At 37.4% G+C, this 22,704-nt stretch overlaps 1 protein-coding gene across 3 annotated transcripts in view; it reads right to left on the bottom strand.

Annotated features, from left to right (window-relative positions):
* Positions 1-206: 206 nt before the first annotated feature.
* The window catches only part of LOC150081444 (uncharacterized), a 173,641-nt gene continuing 151,143 nt past the window's right edge, over positions 207-22,704 (bottom strand). The window contains exons 3-6 of one of the 3 annotated variants that reach the window (XM_090379850.1): positions 19,096-19,235; positions 18,705-18,939; positions 7,244-7,506; positions 207-1,781 (exon numbers count right to left, since the gene is read on the bottom strand). In XM_090379850.1, coding sequence (XP_090235976.1) covers positions 256-1,781; positions 7,244-7,506; positions 18,705-18,939; positions 19,096-19,235 — 2,164 coding nt within the window. In that variant the 3' untranslated portion in view covers positions 207-255. The remainder of the gene's footprint in view (positions 1,782-7,243; positions 7,507-18,704; positions 18,940-19,095; positions 19,236-22,704) is intronic. The other 2 variants (XM_090379851.1, XM_090379853.1) reach the window with 2 other exon arrangements.

Below are 22,704 nucleotides of genomic sequence, written 5' to 3'. Positions count from 1 at the left end.
ATGTGTCCAAAATGCAATACCCCAAAGGCATTTTGAATGCAGAGACTAGGTTGTTAGCTTTAATTAAATAAAATTTGGAATGGCATACATTTTATATTTAAAAGATATAGAATGTTAAATTTTAATAAAACAATATACACTGCTGGTCCAAAAAACTGGAATGCATATTTATAGTCTAGGCAATTGGTTTAAAAACACTTATTACATACTTATTTAAATAAATTGCATTTTTAATTTTTAAGTATTTTCAAAAGGCTATCCTTTGGGAAACATAGATAATATTGCTGCACAGATCTTTTGGGGATTTGTTTCTTCAGGGTACATATCCATAGCAGCTCTTACCTGGCCTGCAGGAAATATTGAGGATAAATGATAGTACAATCTATATCGCCCATCATCTTGTAGATCGGGTGAATGTGCCCGTGGCTGTGCTAATGATGGCAAAGAAGCAAGTTGCATCCCTTGTGGAGGAACACTAGATGGGCGAACAGGTTGAGTTATGGTTGGAACCTGTGATGTATTCAGTCCTCTTGCACTAGGTGTGGATGGGTCTTTCCATAATGGATTACCAACAGTGGTAGGGGTTCCCATTATTTGCTTGCCTGAAGTAGTAATAGGTATATGAGAATCCAGTCCAGCACTCTGGACCTGCCAGTGGTGGTGCTGGGTTTGAACATCCCTAAAGCTACTAATAAATGGAATTTGATGTTGTGTAGACTGTTGCACTTCAGGAAATAAGTTTAATTTTGTGTCTGAAGTACTGTTAAGGTGCTGCATCCTTGCTGCAAATGGTGTAGGGGCCCACTGTCTGTATGAATCTGGGGCACTTGCAATACGAGTGACTGTTTGATGTTCACCATGACTAACCGAATCCCATGGATCCAAGGGGGAAGGTACATGAAGTGATGTCCTGCTATCACTTCCAAGGCGCGCCAATGGCTGATGACCACTGCCACCACAAGTCAATGATCCATATCCGCGATGCAGCATGTGTATGTTTTCTTGGCTGCTAGCCCTTTGACCAATTAGAGATTGTTCTGATGTATGACGAAATGCATATTGATCTTGGGGAGATAATAATCGCTGACCTCTCTCACTATATCCTCCTAACTGTAATAGCCTAGGATCATATGATGGATTTAAAGTCAGCTGACGCTGCAGTTTTCTATGTAGATTGGATGAACCTTCTTCAGACACAGGTGCACTCACACCTGAACTATGAACTTGAGAACTTGAACTTTGCTGAAGCTGATATGTTTTAATTCCTGGCTTCAACCCAGAGTGACTATCAGGATCTGAAAGACGTTTTGCCACAAACAGATGACCACCACTTTCTGGTTCTAAGAATAATTCTGCTCGTGATCCAGGGATGTTCTGAGGAAGAGTCGGAGATATTGCTGCCCAACTGCTTGCAGTAGTTGTAATAGATGTCACACCTGGTGATGATACAGATCCAAGAGTTATTTGTGGCACTGTTGCAGGCCAAGAGGTTCCTGCTGGTGTAGATGCTTGAAGTCCTACAGGCATTGAAGAATGGTAACTTGCTGAAGGTGAAAGTGGATATGTTGCTGTCTGGGTTTGTTCCCTTGCTGTGCTAGCAACTAATGGTTCATTCTCAGAAACAACTGCACCCTCAGCACTAAACGTTCGTTCTACACTCACTTCATCTGGCAGAGAAAGAGATGGCACAAGAGATTTTGTCCTGGTAAGAGGCATTTTCTTTGGCTTACTTGCAGGCAATGAGCTGGTTTGAGTAAGTACTTGAGATTTCAATTTATCTCCTAGAAAGAAAAAAAAAAATAGATTTAGATCATAAATACATAATTACATGGCTTATTTCCTACAACAGTTCTATAACACACCCAAAATGCAAATGGGATGCACGCAGTCTAGCCAAGTAGTCTGCAGCCAAAAGCCTGAAACTATGTTACAATAAAAATTACAATTAAACAATTTCATTATGGTCAAATAAATTAAAAATGAAGTATGTTTATAAAGTCCTCTTTTTATCCTGTGAGAAAAACTTTGTATGGTTAATACAAAGCCTGGTGCAATAGGTAAAGTGCGCCATTATCAACCCACTGCAGGATGGAAGCCTCCTCAACAATTCATGCTGAGGGAAATGGACCATAATCTGCCACGCTGGTCCAGTGTGAGGACCAGCGTGGCAGATCGACCGTATTCAGCAGTCAGGAGCTTGAACCCCTGTCTACTCAAAGAGCGTGCGCTACTGCACTCCCGCTCCTGACCACTCGGCTAAGGAGGCAATATTGTTAATTAAAGTTTAAATTATTTCCAAATGAAATACTTGCCCTTTGAAGATTTGTAATGGTGAAAAATTAAATGAAGAGTTACTATTCAGTCATACCGAAAAAGCAGACAGCAATACAAAACTGTACCCATATTGTGAATTTTCCAAGCCAAGATGTTTTATAGTTATCCAACTTCCATGGGATTTTGAAGTCAGTAGAAATGCTTGCAGTCGAAGTTATTCAAGCATGGACAGAAGAGTGGTTTCAGGAAAAAAAAGTATGTCAACCACTAAGCAAAATAAAGTTTTTGTCAATAGTGAAAGTTAAAATAATTTCTGTGCTTAACTTAAGACTTAAACATGCAAATGAAATTAGAATAATTGGTTTCCTTGTTTCCCTTAATACTAATTATATATATATTTTTCAATAATTTCTCTTATAAATAAAAGAAAATCTAAACAATATACTCTTCTTAGACAAACATTTATCTATTGTTAGAAGATAATTACAGTTGTGCTCCCATATCCGCCAATTCAGTTACTCGCAGTTAACCAGGGGGGAAAAAACTTACCACACACTACCTGCATGTCCAATATGATGCTTCCCTTTATTTTTTTACAATGTCGCATATGGTTTAGTCACCAAAATTATAATGGTTCTTTAGAGATTTAAATGGATGCACTGTTTTCAAGTTTTTGTTTAACTGAAAGCGCAACTCTTGCATTTGCCCATCATTTTCGCGGTTACTATAAAAAAAAAAAAATTACAACATCCCTGACATAAATAACGAAACAAAATTTGTTCTTTTGTAGTGCAATGGAACACAATTGACGTGATGCACTAAATCAAAATAAACATTTGGTCTCTTTTTTTTTTTTTTTTTTTTTGAGCGGTAGGTGTGAAGACAGCGGGGGTTTCAAGATAACAGGTACACTAATCTCCCAATGACGACTTATAAAGCCAGTTTTTGTTGCTTATTTATGACTTGCAAATATCTGTTTATACCTATTCTAGTTATTTTATTTTAATTTGGAGTCTTGAAGTGTTCTGGTTAATCCAATCCCAGTAAATCGAGAGTCTACTGTACTTTATTATTAACATATTTAATGTTGGTAATGTTTTACTGTGTATTTAATTTATCAATTAAACTTTATTATACATATGTATGTACAAGAAAATCACATTATATGTGGGGTCAGCAGGTAGTCGCTTATATCTGCAGTTTCAGCCATCCGCGGTAGGTCTTGGGCTGTATCCCCCACGGATACGGGGGGTCTTACTGTATTAAAAACAATGCTGAACTCATTATTACAAAACCCAAAAGTTTAGGTCTCTTGAGCTTTGTATTAACAAGATTCTACTGTACTTCATAAAGAGTGAATTGATTGTGCAGTAACACTTGTTCTTTCTCAGGGTTCTTCAGTGTTGTCTTATGGCAATGAAAGGAAAATTTCTCCTTTCTTTTCTGTACTTGCTCATGCAGTTTGTGTCTTCAGGGATCCATACAGTGAGAGAAAACCCAGAAGATTACCCCTGTCTTGTTCCAAAAAACGAATTTTCTAGCAATGGCTGATTTCTTTGTTGGTGTCCTTTTGTCTCCATATCATAGACTAAACTTTGCTACTAATAAGAGAATGTTGTTCATTTTATTTTAAAATTATTGCTTTAGAAAAATTACATGCCTAATTATTTTTTTAGATTTAAAAAACTAACCACAGCAATTTATTTTTAAAGTAGTCATGATATTAATGATTAGAAATATTCATTTCAGTGTCATCATTATAAGTTTCTGAAAGGTGGTATTATAAAAACATTTCTATTTAGATTACAAAACAAAGAAAAAAAATTGCACACACTATAAGCATTTTAATTCTATGACACGAAGAATTCATATAATGATGCTGGTGAATTAAAGTAAACCATACCATAAGAGTGGTATTTCTCAAATGTATATATGCAGCGTGATGCAAATGAATAGCAAAATCACAATCCTTAAGGTGAAAGTAGAAATCCGAGTTGATGTAGGTGGTGAGAGCTACATTAAAAAAATCAAATTATTTTACTCAAGTTTATCCCATTCAAAGTCAGTTATAGATAACTTTTCTAGTATCCTGTGTTTAAATCAAAACTCTGTATCTTATTATATGAGAGTTACTTCAAAACTAATGCCTCCAAATGTTATTTTTTCGTGGCACCGCTGCATGTTGTGTACTTCAAGTACTTACATTTATATTTCCACATTTGCCACCACTGAACTAGAGCCTGCATCTCTCTCTCTCTCTTGTAAAAGTTGCTGTCAGCCTCCAAGGGTTGCTGGATAACACTGTTAAGTGTTCCCCACAAAGGCCCAGGACTATAAGGGAGATGTATTATCAGAATCCAAATTCTGCAATGGTTGTCTTTCTCAGGATGTCTGGCATTGTTATGCCGAAGGAGAAATTTTCTTTTCTCTATACTTGCTCTTGCAGTTTGTGTATTTAATGAGAGAAACTCAGAAGAATAACCCCCTCTCTTTTCCTAAAAAATTAATTTTCCAGCAATGACTGAGAATCCTCTCGTCTCCCTATCATAGACTGCCATTTCATTAATGATATGCCATCAAGAAAATCATCACAATGATGTTCTTGACATGGTCTCATACTGCTACAGAGATCTTGCAGAAGTGTGCTCGCTCTCTCTCTCTCTCCCCCCCCCTAGCATTAACATTCATGGAAAAACCTAATGTTGATCTTTTTCTCCCTGCAACAGCTAAAACAGTAATTACTGTTTAAGCTGTTGTATGAATTTTTTATGAAATTGGGAAGGCAAAAGTACGGCTAAAGTGTGGAACAGTTTTGAAAATATGGCAAATAAGAGAAAAATATGGGGGCCTGCGCTAAGAAGCTGTTGCCGAGAGGGGATAGTATAACGACATAAAATACACTTTTAGAGCATAAACAAATGGCTTTTTGTATAAGGCACAGTGAGCTATTGTAAAAATTAATGTAAATAGTATGAGGTTAAATGAATTACAACTAATAGCATAGAAAAGATTAAAAAAAAAAATATATATATATATATATATGAATAAATAAATGATCATAAACCAAGGTAGTACCTTACCAAGAATCCACAACATGACCACTATTTATGCTCAAAGTGTATTTTATATTATATATACAGGGTAATTCAGGAGGAATAGAAAATATTTTGGGAGGTTGTAGTATCAATTATTCTGAGTAAAGAAATTCATATAAACACGTGTCCAACTCTCAATGGATATGGAGATACAGTTGTTTGAAACTGGCGCACACAAAGAGAGGGCATTATGATAGGTATTAAAAAACGATAAATGACATTGTTTGTATTTATTGACTTTTTGAAAGATACAAAATGCAAATAATTGGCAAATTTTTACAGTTCACAATAAACGTTTGAAAATCCCACCACCAACCTCAATGCACTTTGCAACTCTTGTGATAATATGATGGGTTGTTCTTCTGAGGTCGTCTTGGCATTCCTTTATATGAGGGCAGCAGTATCCAAAATGTGAGCGAGCACTTTACATCCATCCCCACAAACAAAAATCTAATGGAGTGAGGTCTGGAGACCTTGGTGGCCAATGAACGCACCACGGCCGATCCATTGTTCAGGGAAAGTTTGATTTAGATATTGTATCACCAGACAGGTATAATTTGCAGGAGCTCCGTCATGCTGAAAGTACATACCAATCCTTGTAGCCAAAGGAACATCCTCCAATAGTAGTGGAAGTTCGTCTTGTCTTGTCTTCCTTCACGGATTGGCGATCCGCCTGTTCCGATCTCAAAGAGGTCTGCCCATCTTTTTCTTTTTTTTTTTTTTCTGTCTTCCTCTATCTCTTTTTCCTTTTGCTCTCTATGTGTAAGTCAAGTTTGTTTTGTAGAAATTCTAGGTAAATGGGCCCGTTAAGACAATTTTGTAACACAACAGGCCCAATCAACTGATTGTCAATGATACTGCACCACATGTTTACAGAGAAGCGATGTTGAAAATTTGTTTCTACAGTGGCATGTAGATTTTCATCTGACCACCTATGAGAGTTACGGGTGTTGTTAATACTGTCATGGGTGGGTGAGAGTAACTTCACTGCTGAACAGTATTAATGGAATTAATTGACGATTAGCATTTACCCACCAACAAAATTACAATCGCTCCTGGTTGAAGGTGTTGCACCCGCTGTGCTCATGCAATGTACACCACTCTCTTGTCTGTGGAACACTGATATGCATAGAAATTCTTCATGTGCTAATAGTAGGACTATGTTCTACCGACTGAAGAATGTGTTCTATTTCATCCACATTTTTTTCATTTGCACATTCAGAAGAAATATGAGCACTGGGAACTGTACCAGTCTCACCCAGTTTGGTGTAAACACTAGTAAGTGCTCTTGAATCTAGTATTCTGCAGTTAAGAAATCATCGACAGTATTCTCTACAAGCAGCAGTAGCACTTCCACCACAAAAACCTTAGACACACACACACACACCATATTGGCATAGTCAGCATGTGTGAAGATGTGTGGCATTCTTAACAACACTTCTAACACCAAATAGGGTCAGGTTATAGCTGCTTCTTGGTCACATCTGATTCTGGAGCTGTGCACGCCAGTTTCAAACAATTGAGATTGGACACGTTTATATGAACTTTTTTACTCGGAATAATCGATACTATAACCTTCCACAATATTTACTATTCCTCCTGAATCACCCTGTATATATATCTGACTGCTAAATACAGTCTATCTGCCAACCCACATTGGACCAGCATGGCAGATTGGGGTCCATTCCCTCAACATGACTTGTTGAGGAGTACTCCATCCTGTAGTGGATTTTAACCCATTTCTAAAGTTCATAGAAATACTAAGCCATCAAATAAATGAATGTATATACTGCAAATTTTTTCAGAGAAAGAGAATATATTATATATACTATATGGAAAATATGTCCAATACAAAAATTTACTGGATTTCTTACCAGGAGAAGACTCTCTACTTTTTAGCCCTCTAGATTTTACTTCTTCTATTTGTATTTTAGCTTGTTCAGCAAGTCTCTCTGTTACAGATTTCTGAGGCAAATTGCCTCGCTCTGGGTGATAATATTTGCACTTATTTCCATAAGTACACTTCTTTCCATATGGACAAGGTGGTGGAAGAGTCTCTGGAACTTTAGGCTGTTTTCTCAGAAAATTTTCAAGTGATGGCCCATGTCGTCCAAGAGGATCATCTGGAGGCATAAATCTAAAAAATAAATCATAGAACCAAGAAATGTTATCTCGGGCATCTGTTTAATATTTATAATGCATGTCTTAATAATATAGGGATTGTCATACATTTGAGGTAAACATCAATATATGTACTTCTCCATTGGAGCAGTGCTTTTAAAGTGTGTAGTACAATTTCAACATAGCTCTTGGTGAGGTGCTCCACAATATAACATCTACACATAGTAGAAAAGCTTGCGTTCTCAATGCTATGTACAGAGCAGAGGGTTTCACTCTAATTTTGGTAAACTATGAGTTGCTCAAAATTAGAGTGAAATCATTAAAAAATCTTGTCAAAACTTTTTTGATGCAATAATATGTTCTACCTCTATGTATCATACAACTCACTTTCATCAAGAGAAAAAGATCACATCCGGCAACCATGCTCTTTTTCTTTTAATTTTAAAAAGTTATTACTATCTAAAATTTGGAGAATACAGAAAAGTGATGCACTTACTGAAAGATTAAAACAATCTGCATAAATGGACACATTTGAAACCATCTGCACTCATTATATATCAGTGTGTATATACACCGGTGTGCAAAATTTAAAGGCCAGTCAGGTTTTCACCTGTAGCTTTTCATAGGAGTGGCCTGGATATGGGAAAAGCATACCAAAGTAACCTCGTGAGGTATAGACATGATGAAGGAAACAAAACGGTACAGAGGGGACTTTATTCAAAAATGGCAACATAGCACTGGCTGCTGTTGTTATTTGGTTTTTTTTTTTAGGAGCATTAGCAACTAAAGCCATATTGCTCCGGGGATATGTGGTGGTCATTCCCTGACCTTTCCGCATCTGGTGGTCACGGGCTCGAACCCTGGTCTAATCAAGAAGCGTGTGCTATGCACTGCTGCTCCAGGCTGCCATGATACAGATGCATCACTGCCAAAGATGGAACAAAGGGAAGAGGTGGTCCTCAGTAGGTGATATGGCTATCCCTAATGTCGATGCAGGCTTTGCAATGCCTGTCCATACTTAGAACAATGTTGTTGATAAGTTCTTGCGGTAACATCATCCATTCCTCTGTCAGCACCATCTTCAGCTGGTGAACATTTTCTGGTGGGTGTGGATTTACTGCTAGACGTCTCCCCAGAATGTCCCATATGTGTTCTATGGAATTTAGATCGGTGGAACTGGCAGGCCAATCCATACGAACAACATCCTCATTTCCAAAAGCATATCAACAGCTGCAGTGCGATGGGGTGTGGCGTTATCATTCATAAACACAAATTCTGGGCCAATGGCACCTCGGTATATGCACATGGGGAATGATTACCTCAGTTATTATTGTTGTTTGGTTTTTTTTAGGAACATTAGCAACTAAGACCATATTGCTTCAGGGATATGCAGTGGTCATTCCCTGACCTTTCTGCATCCTGTGTATTTGGTCGTCACGGGCTCGAACCCCAGTCTAATAAAGAAGCGTGTGCTACGCACTGCTGCTCCTGGCTACAGAGGCGCCATTACCTCAGTACAGTAGCGTGCACCGGTTACAGTACCGCTTTCCAGTATCTGGAGTTGTGTACATCCATCTAAGGCAGGGGTCGGCAAACTATGGCCCGCGGGCCAATATTGTTTTTTACATGAAAAAAATTAAAAATAAATCAGATTACGCATTGTAATAGCCGATAGTCGAGTTGAGAATAATGACCGCACTTGGAGGTACTGGCATTGCATATTCGCATTCTGTTGTCTACCATAGAACAAATGTTGCCAGCATTTCTCTCAGTTTTGCTTTAGCAGCACACGTGGTATTGTCTGTCATGGCGCTCTGCGATCTTTTTTTTTTTTTCCCCTTTTATTTATTACCCACCGTTTCCATGTCACCCTCAAGACCAAATATGAAGAGAAAAGTGGACTTCGAATGTTGTGCTTTTAAAGCGGCACAATATTCAAAACTCACAGAAAATCAACGGAAGCTAAAATTGGAAAGTTTAAAACGTAATGCATCATCACAACGCAATATATTCGTTAAAATAAATAATTTAATGATAATTAAGCAGTAACTAAAGTAAGCTTACGAATAGCTCATTTATTAGCCAAGAAAGGGAAACCATTTACCGATGGTGAATTAATTAAATCATGTTTACTTGTGGCAGCCGAAGAAATGTGTCCAGAGAAAATGGATTTGTTTCGATCTATCAGTCTTTCGACGAGAACAACTGTTAGAAGAGTTGAGGACATCGTGAGCCACATCAAGAGTCAATTAAAAGACAAGGCAAATTTCAAGTGGTTTTCGCTGGCTCTTGATGAGTCTACAGACATTACTGATACTGCCCAATTGTTGCTGTTTATTCGAGGAGTCAATACTGAGTTTGAGGTTACTGAAGAATTAGCTTCTATGAATAGTCTGCATGGAACAACTACAGGCGAAGATATCTTCAAGGAAGTCGAGAAAACGCTAACATAGTACAATTTGCAATGGAATCAGTTAAAATGTGTCACAACTGATGGTGGTAAAAATATGTGTGGAACGGGGAAAGGATTAGTTGGACAAATTTTTAAGGCTTGTGAAGAAGCTAAATGTTCAAAACCTCTGGTAATTCATTGTATTATTCACCATCAGGCTCTTTGTGGGAAACACCTCAATCTGTGATATGTTACTGAACCAGTTGTGTCAGCGGTTAACTTTATTCGCTCTCGTGGACTTAACCATCGTCAGTTTCGTGATTTTTTATTAGAGATTGAAGCCGAATATCCTGATTTGCCCTATCACACAGCAGTTTGATGGCTCAGCAATGGAAAAGTTTTATTGAGATTTTTTGAACTCAGAGAAGCAATAGAAATTTTTCTAAATGAGAAAAACTGCCCACAACCACTATTATCTAACAATGAATGGCTATGGAAATTAGCATTTGCTACAGACATCGTGGGATAACTTAACGAATTTAACTTAAAATTACAGGGGGAAAACAGTGCTCATATGTGAAACGTATTCTATCATAAAGTCATATCTTCAAAAATTTGCATTGTTTGAAATACAAATCACATTAACCAAGTTTGACCATTTTCCATGCTGTAAAAAATTTCAAATATTAGCAAAATCCCCATTCCCAAAAAAATTCGCGGCGGATATATTTTCTGAACTTAAACTACAGGTACAACAGCGTTTTTCGGATCTTGATGCAAGTGCAAAAGACATTTCCCTGTGCAATTGAGGAGCTTCCATCAGACCTTCAATTGGAAGTGAAGGTCATCTACTTCATTTTTGAAAATGAAATATGTAAAATCGCAATACAGATCATTATTAACGGATGACCATTTGCAAACAACTTTAATGATAGGAAGTACTAACTTCAAACTCCAGTATGATGAAATATTATCTCAGAAAAAAACAATTACATTCATCACATTAGTACAAAATTTAACTAGTTCTGTAATACGTTTATTAATAAATGGAAATATTTTATTCATTTTTTTGTAAGTGTTAGCATGTGTATAAATATTATGTAAAATATCACTTCCTAATAAAAAGATTTTGAACCCGTTTTTTTTTTGTTGCTCTATGAGTAGAATTACCCGTGTAAATATCTTCGAGCTTGCTACCTGGCCCGCCGAGCCTAAAAATTTTACGATCTGGCCCTTTCCAAAAAAAAGTTTGCCGACCCCTGATCTAAGATAATGCCTCCCCAGACAAGAACACCTCAACTGCCACATCGATCCCTTTCAGTGATGTTTGTGGGGGTGATACCAAGTTCCAACCTCTTGCCAGATTAGCTGATATCCAGAATTGCTGCTGAGAATGAATCTACTCTCATCAGTAAAGATTTTGTGGTGTAACCTTTAGAAATAGCATAAGTTTTGCACACCAGTGTATATCTTGAACTGTTCAAAATTTGTTTAAATTATATATATGCACATTTGGGAGAGTCTGGGTTCAATCCTGTTGGAGATGAGGAATTCTTAAAGGCTCGACTTAGGCTGTAGTTAGCTGATCCCAGTGAGAGGGAGTTGGGTTTTCCAGCCTGCATATATGGTAAACAAGTATTTTGTATGGATCGGCACACTATGTTCAAAGAATCAGTGCACCAAAAAATCCCCAAGACAAACCAAACAGCTTGAGAAAAAGAGCTGAGTGGAAGTCATATTTCTTTAACAATGCTCTGCCTCTTGGCAGCCTTGTCACCATGATACATCACTGTCTGCCAGTCATCTGGAGAAGACCATGTTCGATTCCTCTCATTCATGGGTGGAATTTGATACTAAATATCAAATGATTTAAGCTGTAGAGATATCATAAACTCCTGAGTCACACTGTACCAAAAATGCTTGCTGTAGACCAGAAAGCCAATTACGTAATGCTACAGGCAACCTTATTTCAGAAACTGATGATAACCTATTGCAGGGAATGAAATTTAGTGTTTTCTAACAAAGCAGCAGTTGTTAACATATATCGTATATCACTGACCTTTCTTCATAGCAAGTTTTGTCAGGACAGTTTCAAAAGTATAATCAAGCTGGAAGGGCTACATGACCACAAAGCAATTGTTTGCTTCGGTTTCATTCTGGGCAGGAAAACTGTCAATAAGGAATACCTGCAATTTTACTGAAATTACAAGCAATGGTTTCAAAAAAATACCAGAATGGTGGTCCGAATGCTGCTCTTTCCTCACTTAGTAGGAACTCACAAAGTACAATATAATTGTTTTGCAATATTCACCATGTTTGCCTGACTTTCTTCCATTCCCAAAAATAACTAAAAGGTCAGCACTGCAAAATTAAGCTGAAGTAATCACTGGAAACTTTGCATTCAATAATTGCTATCAAAAATTGTATAACGAGTAGCAGAGGTGTATAACAGCTGTTATGAGGGAGGTAGTGTAAATGGTATTTTTTTCCAAATGATATTTCTGATGATGACAGTCTCAGAACTTTCTGAATATACCACATAGTATAGCTACAAGAAAATAGGCGCCTCTGTAGCCAGGTGGGCAGGAGCAGCAGTGCGTAGCACACGCTTCTTGATCAGACTGGGGTTCGAGCCCGTGACCACCAAATATGGAGGATGCGGAAAGGTCAGTGAATGACCATCGCATATCCCCGGAGCAATATGACCTTAGTTGCTAATGCTCCTAAAAAACCAAACAACAACAACCAAGAAAATACAAAAAAAAAAAAAAAACTGACTACAGATATTCTATAATTCAATGTTTTCATTCATTTAAAAATTAAGATTACATTTAGTACACAGTTTGCCAACCCCTGTAGAGCAGGGGTTGGCAAACTGCGGCTCGCGAGCCACATGTGTCTCTTTGAACATGTAACTGTGGCTCTTTGACTTTTAGCCCACATGAAGCACAATTTGAATGGAGTTAGAGGACTTAAAAATCAAGAACATGTGGAGTGCAAGGGCCTTAAAACTGAAATTGAGGATTTGGAAAGGCAAAAGGCTGTCCTTGCAATTCTACACAAATGGACAGTGATAGATGAGTTGAAAAAGCAAGACCAAACTGTGTTCGATGCGTGGAGTAGCTTACGCAACAAGTAGATAAACTTGAAAATTATCATTATCTTCATTTGGCATCTCTAACGAGATGCCAAACAGTGAAGAGTTAGGGAAGCATTATTTATTCAAAGTAGTGCAATACCTGGTATCTCGTGAAGGTAGCCACAATATGAGATAAAAATCAAACAATGCCATTACACTACTTATATAGTTAAATTTATGGGTAAACTGTGGTGTATTTACACCGATATTATATATATTTTTTTTAAAACTCCTTCCCACTATTCCATTTCTTAAAAAACTCCCCCAGCTTGAGCTGAGGCTCTTTGGATTCTCCTTTATTTTTTTAATTAGATAAAAAAAAAAAAGGTTGCCAACCCCTGCTGTAGAGTATCACATCAAAAATAATTACCCCATTCAATATAATTCAATACTTCTGTACTGTAATCTTTTTTTTTTTTTAAACATAGATAACTGAATAAATTCTTTTTAACCTTTCTCTAAAATCTGACCTTGCATATATAGATTTCAGATCTAAATTAATGCTGAAGGAGAGTTCTCACTTATTAAAAATTCTTACATAAATTTTATAGACAATCAGTACTACAGTCAATACATACATGACAAAGTATATGAAAGATACAGACATTAAGAACTAATTTTTTTAATCTTTAGTGAAACCTGGGCTGGGAAAAGAAAGGTCTGATTTGGGATGATATGCTCTCCCCATTGGGAGAGAAAAGATGAAGTGGGACTGGGGGTCCTGACTGTCATGGACCTGCCACGAAGCAAAGAACATGATTATAATTAAAATTTCCAGAAAAAAAAAAGTTAGGTGATGTATGAATTGCACTACATTCCAGGTGCATTCATTTATCAAGAAGTCCTATTGCTCTATAAGTAGCGTTTACCTGTACTTCACCTATCTGATGATGAGTAGCCATGAGGTGGGATTTGTATAGCAGTGTACCTAAGGGAATACAAAATGGGTTAATCTATCTATGTGAAATTTTGAAAATAATGAGAGCTGCTGTTAAAACTTTATAACAAGTTTCTGGATCAAGTATAAGGGCTATGAATTAGACCTAAAAATCTCTCCAGAGACCAGACCAATGAAGCATATACTAAAAATTTGGTATCAATCTGACTTTTGCTTTTCAAGTAATGCCTAATTAAAGCATACTTTCATTTATATATAGATTTATTTGGGGAAGAGACTATTGAATTGGGGCTAAACCCTCCCCGGGGATAAATTGAAAACTTGGTGTTGATCTCACTTTTCTTTCAATAAATGCCCAAACTTTTGCACTTCTATATATGTAGATTTCTATAGTGGGGAATAGGGTGGGTTACAAAATTAGAATTGATTCTAAAACCTTCCCAGGGCCTGACAGAACAACCTGTGGCAAACTACCGGGTATGGGGAGAATGAAAAGTCTGAGAGCTTGATTTAGTATGTTTTGATAGGACTGTTAAAGAGCATGGGGGACAAAATTTGTTTTGACTCTTTCTTTAAAATAACTCAAGGTTTAATTAAAATTGATTCGCTAGAAACCATTATATATGGATTGACTTGGTGATGCAGGTGCTTCCTGCATGTGCAAATATCTACAAATACTGAATAATTTTCAAAAAAAAGAAAAAGAGAAGTCTGCATATTCAAAAATGCAATGCAAATTGAAGCCACCACAAAATGGAAATAAATGCATCGGTATTTAAAAAAATCGAAGCTTTTAGGCTGAACGATTTTCTAATACAATCCACCTCTGACTTCTCTAGAAAGCTTAATAAAACTTGCAATTTATTAATGACCATTATTATAAAATGGCACTTTTTAATGGTATAATGCTGAAGAGGGTAAAAAAAAAAAAAAACTTGACACAGGCCAGAATAATGGCCTCCACGCATTCCTGCCATCGAAACTCAAGTTCGTTTCTAGTATCTGTTATAGCAACCTCGACTGGCAAGTTCTTCAATGTAGATTATATACCAAGGAAGTTTTGGGAGTGTAGAAAGCCACAGGATATCAGCGATGGGAAGACGAGAGGGCGGAAACTGCATCGGGGAATATTTTCTGAATCAAACAAGGAGTCTGTGACCCTCTATACACGCGATAACCTCTACACGGGCGTAAGATTGTGAGACGTTGCTGGTATGGGAGAGGTAAAGTCGTGTGTTAAACGACCTTGAGAAGTCGCAATACCACTTAAAACTAAGCAACAAATTGAGCAAGAATATACAAAATACCGATGAAAGAACCGGAACAAACGATTAAAAGGAACAAAAGTTCTCGTCTCCGTATCTGAGATATGAAAATTAAGATTTACGCTAGTTTAAGCAACAAGTCCCGCACCCCCCCTCCCCACCACCACACACTCCCAACCCATTTCGTTATTTATTAATGAAACGCATCTGAAGGGCACTTATAAAAGAAGTGCCGTTGGTATTTTGGAAAATACTAGATCACCTGGGGTGGGGGGGAATAGAAACATTGCTAATTGGCGTCATTCGCCTATAATAAATAAATACGTCTATAATCAAGACAAACTCCGGGCAGCCACCTAATAGTGGAAAGGGGAATTTACAGCTTCATTATTAAGCAGCCAGACGACAAACGCTCAAATATTAAAGCTAAATTGGTTCGATTTAGCTTTAATATTTCTCTGAATTTTCATTATGATTTTCATTGACCTTGAAAGACTGGACGGAGTACTATGAAGGACTTTTAAAAGAAGACCGGGAAGAGTTCAAGACGATGGAGGATTTTGGTGTAGAAGACTCGGGCTTAAAAGTTTCTGTTAGGGAAGTGGAACTCCTGCTAAAGGAAGGAAGGAAGGAATGGCAAATCACCTGGACCTGGAGGAGTTTACATGGAACTTCTGAAATGTGGAGGAAGAGGAGTGGCTGTTCTGATACAATATGTCTATAATCAAGACAAACTCCGGGCAGCCACCTAATAGCGGAAAGGGGAATTTACAGCTTCATTATTAAGCAGCCAGACGACAAACGCTCAAATATTAAAGCTAAATTGATTCGATTTAGCTTTAATATTTCTCTGAATTTTCATTGATTTTCTTTATGATTTTCATTGACCTTGAAAGACTGGACGGAGTACTATGAAGGACTTTTAAAGGAAGACCGAGAAGAGTTCAAGACGATTGAGGATTTTGGTGTAGAAGACTCGGGCTTAAAAGTTTCTGTTAGGGAAGTGGAACTCCTTCTCCTCTCAGTATACTGTTAAATAGTATACTGAGAGGAGAAGAAATACCAAAAGAAATGATAACAGGATATATTACATCAATTTATAAGAAGGGCGATCGGAAAAGCTGTTCAAATTACAGAGGAATATGCGTCCTGAACCCGCTGTTAAAGATCCTTGGAAAATGGATCAGGAACCATTTAGAAGCCCGAATCGAGGTATCAGAAGAACAAAGTGGTTTTTCAGCTGGGAGGTCATGTATAGATCATATCTCAACAGTACGACAGATCCTTGAAAAATGCCAATCAAAAGGGAAAAAAATCTTTATGATTTTCATTGACCTTGAAAAGGCATATGACAGTGTTCCAAGAAAACTCTTATGGGAAGCACTGAAAGAAGCAAATATTGATGGACAACTGATTAACATTATTAAGGCAATTTACAGGAATAATAGATGCAGAATTAAAGTGGGATCAGCTTTGTCACCTGAATTCCACACTTCAAAGGGCTTATTACAAGGTTGTTGCATGTCGCCAACACTTCAAAATTTATATTGACATCTGCCTAAGATCCTGGTCAAAAAAATGTAATAAAATGGGATTGCCGATTAATAAGAACACCTATATTCACAATTTACTTTTTGCAGATGATCAGGTGGTGATAGCACAAGACTTAGAAGATGCAAAGTATGCATTTCGTCAATTGTTTATGGAATATAAACAATGGGGTCTAAAAATCAATTTTAGCAAGACTGAAATGTTGTCTTCAGGGCCAGGACACGTTCTAAATATTGCAGGTTTTAAAATCAAACAAGTCGATAAATTCAAATATCTGGGATTAATCTTACAAAGTGATGGATCATCCCAAGCAGAGACCAATAAGAGAATTACAGACGGCAGAAAGGCTATCGGCATGTTAAACTCTGTTCTGTGGAGCAAAAATATCCTAAATAAAACAAAGAAACTTATATTTCAAACGATTGTACAAAGTCTTCTATTGTATGGAATTGAAACCTGGACATTGAATAGGCGAGCGGAAAACAAATTGCTCTCCACAGAAATGGATTTTTGGAGACGCTCAACAGGAACTTCTAGAAGAGACAGAAAACGGAATGAAGACATAAGGGAAAAAATGGAAGTGAGAAAGACTATTATTGACACCATCAAAGAAAAGCGTCTAACATGGTATGGACACGTAAAATGGATGCAAGAAAACAGATATCCAAAGGCTATCCTGGAATGGATACTTCCTGGAAGAAGGAGAAAAGGAAGACCTAGGAGGACATGGATGGATGGAGTACGGGAGTGCATGACAGTCCGAGGCTTAACCGACCAAGACACCTCGAACCGCACTTTATGGCGGAAAAAAATTCCTAACAAGAAATAACTTGTAGGCTGGGGAAACCCATTGTAAAAGGAAACACTCCTCTTGAAGAAGATTTCTCTGAATTGAGAATAGCGCCGAGGTGGCAATTAAGCGGATACGAAAATGAAACATTTCATTCGAAACAAATCTTTAATAAACAGAAGTTTGAAAAATCGTTCGATTAGCAAGAACCCGGTGCTAGCGGTTCTTCCTTTCGAAGTCCAGGTAAACGGAAATTATTGAATTTTAATGTGAATAACGCGAGCTCCTCCGTAATGGGGGGTTAGATAATTGCCCAAATTAGTTCCTCCCTGCCTTGAAATGCGTACCTAAGCACCATTAAACTGACAAAACATGAAATGATTCAAATTTTTCAAAATACTGTCAGGGGAAAAAAATGAGGGAGGGGCCTAAAACTACGCTATTGGAAAATGATAAATATATGCAAAAAATAAATACTTTAGCTGATATCTCTACTCATAAATATATCAGTACGAATTTGTCATTAACTTACAGAATACATTCAACCGAGAAGAATTCATCTAAGTTGAAGAGTCAGTATAGTATTTGCATACCTACTATATCGTATCACCATTAAATACAGTACAGTGGTATCGGCAAATAAATTAATAATAACCAGATTAGAGACAGGCAATTCGGGAAGGGGAGTGAAACAGGTTTTTACTCCCCTTTTATATATTTAAACTTAGTTACAAGTTTAAATATATAAAGTTTTAACAAATGGACAATTTCAGTTGCTATTCACAGAGCAGAAAATTATGCAAGAAAGGTATATCGATAGAACTTAATATGAAAAATTTCCCCTCGGGAACTTTTTATGATCAAAGAATAAAATCATAAAAATATTATTTCGAGAAAGGAGAGATTTGTTCCTTGGTTTCCTTCAAATGTTTGATCAGCAATTCCTAAAACATGGAGCAGCAACCTTTCAGAGGTGGGTACGTGGATATTTTTTAAATACTTGGGGGAAGGGGGACTTCAGATCGTAAATAAACTGTAATACTGATATGCCTGAATTGGATGCTTAAATGGAATCCAGACAATCCAGAATAGCTTTATGGTACCACTTTTAGTCGTCTGGATGCCGTAAGTTGCCAACACCTGCACAGATATATTTTCAGAGAGTGAAAAATTTCTTACCTATCATTAACAAAGGTGTACATGAGCAATCTTTCCTCCACTACTTTCTTGTATTCAGAGTTTTCAGTTGCTAAGTCCCTATAATTGTCATTGGAGACAATAATACCATCTTCTTCTACAGCTAACTTAAGAATGTACCGATCATCGTAACACACCATACGACGTCCTCCGACATGCCGCGACGGTGTAAATACCAGCATGCGTTCTTTCTCCAACTGCACCAAGATATCCTGGTCTAAAAAAGATGGAACAGTTTTATAGCGTTAACGATTTTCCATTTTATTCCGAAAAGATAAAAACTCTTAGTTACAAGTTTAAATATATAAAATTTTAAAAAATGGACAAATTTATTGTTGAAATACTTTCAACATATAGGCAAAACAAGTGTTACCTTTGATTGGAGCATCAGGACGAGAAGCCTCCTTCCTCCAGCGGGGTACAAACACGGTGATCTCTTTGTGACCCCTACCCCTGAACCAATCCACACACAATTTGATTCCACGGCACGAGAAGCATTCTTTGTTTCCATGACTACACAAATATTAAAAATTAACAACTAATGTTAAATCTGCAGCACTGATAATTATTTATATAAAATAAATATAAAACATCTGAAAACGTGCAGGAACTAAAGAGACTTCCCCCCTCCCTTTAACTTTAGGATAAGCAAATCTTATAATATTCGTAGCTGCAGCTATCTGAAGTAACATTTCTGTCGTGGACAAACGATATCCTCGGGGGAAATGGTTGAATTCTCTGTTTCAAAAAAAAATTTCCCCACTGCAGAACTTAACTCCTTTTCAGTTTAAACTCAGGAGCAGTGGCGAAACTCCCATATCGCCAAGTCTGCCACGAGGGGGGTGGCGAGAGTCAGAGAGGAGGTCCAGTGGCTGTTTTGGTATGGTAGTTAAAAATCACGTGTGACCGATCGACAATCTCGGGGGGGGGGGGGCAGAATTTAGTTTCGCCTTGACTCCCAGAGCGCAGGCGAAAATTGCATCTGACCAAAAGATTTTATTTAGACATTTTTTCTTATTTTCGCACATATGGAAACACTTTTCTGCAAATTCAGCTCACCTGCTGTGTATCGAAGAATAAAAATTCTTTTTACCGAATTTTTTGGATATTTTTAGCTAATTTGGAAGCCTTTTTGTGCTCAATTATTTTCGCACAAATAATTCTCAGTGATTTTCTGAGAATTATTTCATATATACAGTACAGTATTTTCGTAGATTTTCTTTTTTAACAAAGTCAGATAAAGGCGCATTTAGGGCTAGAGCCTCAAGCTGCGAACAAATTTAGACTATGTATATAAAGTGCTTAGCATCATAATACACAGCCATTTCTGTATAAACAGAAAATTTTTAAGGTGGCATCGTTTTAGCTTATATCTCATATTGTGAATACCTTCACAACGAGTTGCCATGATATTGCACTACTTCGAATAAGTAACGCTTCACCTAAGGAGAAGACTAGTGTTACTTATTCTCAGATAGGTACCACCACCCAGACAGCACTGTTTCAGGGCTATTTGGCCCTTCGTCAGTGAGTGGGTAGGTACCCAAGTGATGCAATGATGGCAAAAACAGTTATGAAGTATAACTCCACAATATGAGAGATGCCTGATGGTGTATGATGTATTTAGACTAAGGCGCATTTAGGGCTAGAGCCTCAAGCTGCGAACAAATTTAGACTATGTATATAAAGTGCTTAGCATCATAATACACAGCCATTTCTGTATAAACAGAAAATTTTTAAGGTGGCATCGTTTTAGCTTATATCTCATATTGTGAATACCTTCACAACGAGTTGCCATGATATTGCACTACTTCGAATAAGTAACGCTTCACCTAAGGAGAAGACTAGTGTTACTTATTCTCAGATAGGTACCACCACCCAGACAGCACTGTTTCAGGGCTATTTGGCCCTTCGTCAGTGAGTATTTGGCCCTTCGTCAGTATACTTCATAACTGTTTTTGCCATCATTGCATCACTTGGGTACCTACCCACTCACTGACGAAGGGCCAAATAGCCCTGAAACAGTGCTGTCTGGGTGGTGGTACCTATCTGAGAATAAGTAACACTAGTCTTCTCCTTAGGTGAAGCGTTACTTATTCGAAGTAGTGCAATATCATGGCAACTCGTTGTGAAGGTATTCACAATATGAGATATAAGCTAAAACGATGCCACCTTAAAAATTTTCTGTTTATACAGAAATGGCTGTGTATTATGATGCTAAGCACTTTATATACATAGTCTAAATTTGTTCGCAGCTTGAGGCTCTAGCCCTAAATGCGCCTTAGTCTAAATACATCATACACCATCAGGCATCTCTCATATTGTGGAGTTATACTTCATAACTGTTTTTGCCATCATTGCATCACTTGGGTACCTACCCACTCACTGACGAAGGGCCAAATAGCCCTGAAACAGTGCTGCTAGGGGGAGCTTGATGATGTCCGGAGTTTCCGAGAATAGGTAACAACAGCCTTCTCCACTGGGGAAGCGTTGCCTATTCGAGGAGTTTATGAGTTTTTGAGTGGTGTGAGTTGAAGGAGTTACTGTCCCTTTCATTCTTCTACACTGTTTCTTTTCCTCTTCCACTCCTACTATAACTTTCCCTCTACCTTTTTTGCTTTTCTAAGTCTAATAGGGACAAGTGGATATTCGAGTAGATATTCACATACATACATCAAATAGCCCTGAAACAGTGCTGTCTGGGTGGTGGTACCTATCTGAGAATAAGTAACACTAGTCTTCTCCTTAGGTGAAGCGTTACTTATTCGAAGTAGTGCAATATCATGGCAACTCGTTGTGAAGGTATTCACAATATGAGATATAAGCTAAAACGATGCCACCTTAAAAATTTTCTGTTTATACAGAAATGGCTGTGTATTATGATGCTAAGCACTTTATATACATAGTCTAAATTTGTTCGCAGCTTGAGGCTCTAGCCCTAAATGCGCCTTAGTCTAAATACATCATACACCATCAGGCATCTCTCATATTGTGGAGTTATACTTCATAACTGTTTTTGCCATCATTGCATCACTTGGGTACCTACCCACTCACTGACGAAGGGCCAAATAGCCCTGAAACAGTGCTGTCTGGGTGGTGGTACCTATCTGAGAATAAGTAACACTAGTCTTCTCCTTAGGTGAAGCGTTACTTATTCGAAGTAGTGCAATATCATGGCAACTCGTTGTGAAGGTATTCACAATATGAGATATAAGCTAAAACGATGCCACCTTAAAAATTTTCTGTTTATACAGAAATGGCTGTGTATTATGATGCTAAGCACTTTATATACATAGTCCAAAGTCAGATAATTAAGAGGCGCTGCATACCAACGTGAATTTCAAAACTTAGAAAACCTTCACGAATGACCTTGTTATTATCCCCTTCGTGGGGAGGGAAGAAAAAGTCGTTTTCTCTAAAACGTGTCAAGTTGAGTAAAATAATTCGGGGTAAAACCCTACTGAGGCATCGATTCCAGATAGCAATCGAGGTTTTTCCAGTGAAGGGTCAGCTTATGTGGCATGATGTGGTTAGGAGAGTGGACTAGTTGTCTCCAGGAAGATACAGTACTCAAAAGGAAAGCTCCTTATCAATGCACAGGAGCCAATAATAATAATTAAAATTACATTTAACCGACAAATGAACACAACCCTTGCAAAACCCCCAAGCTTTGTTTAAAACTTCGGGTGTTACAAGGGTGCTTGTTTTACTGGCTTGTTAATGATAAAATCCACCTTCAATAATGACAACTTTGTAAGTTACAGTATTCATAATTTTAACAGTTAAAAGTAATAAATTATAAAATCACAACAATATTAAAAATTCCGAATTCACATAATTATGTTACTTATTCATTATTTTCAACCTCATACTTTAGTTGATAACGTACTAAATATAGCATGGGCATAATCAAATGATTAATGATCAATTATATGTAAATTAATCGATTATGAAATCTACAACAACCTATTTTAACAGAACT

This window comes from Mastigoproctus giganteus, chromosome 8 (assembly GCF_048544385.1).
Source record: "Mastigoproctus giganteus isolate SK-2022 chromosome 8, ASM4854438v1, whole genome shotgun sequence".
Classification (NCBI taxonomy): Eukaryota; Metazoa; Arthropoda; class Arachnida; order Uropygi; family Thelyphonidae; genus Mastigoproctus; species Mastigoproctus giganteus.
This window is presented reverse-complemented; position numbering and strand designations above follow the sequence as displayed.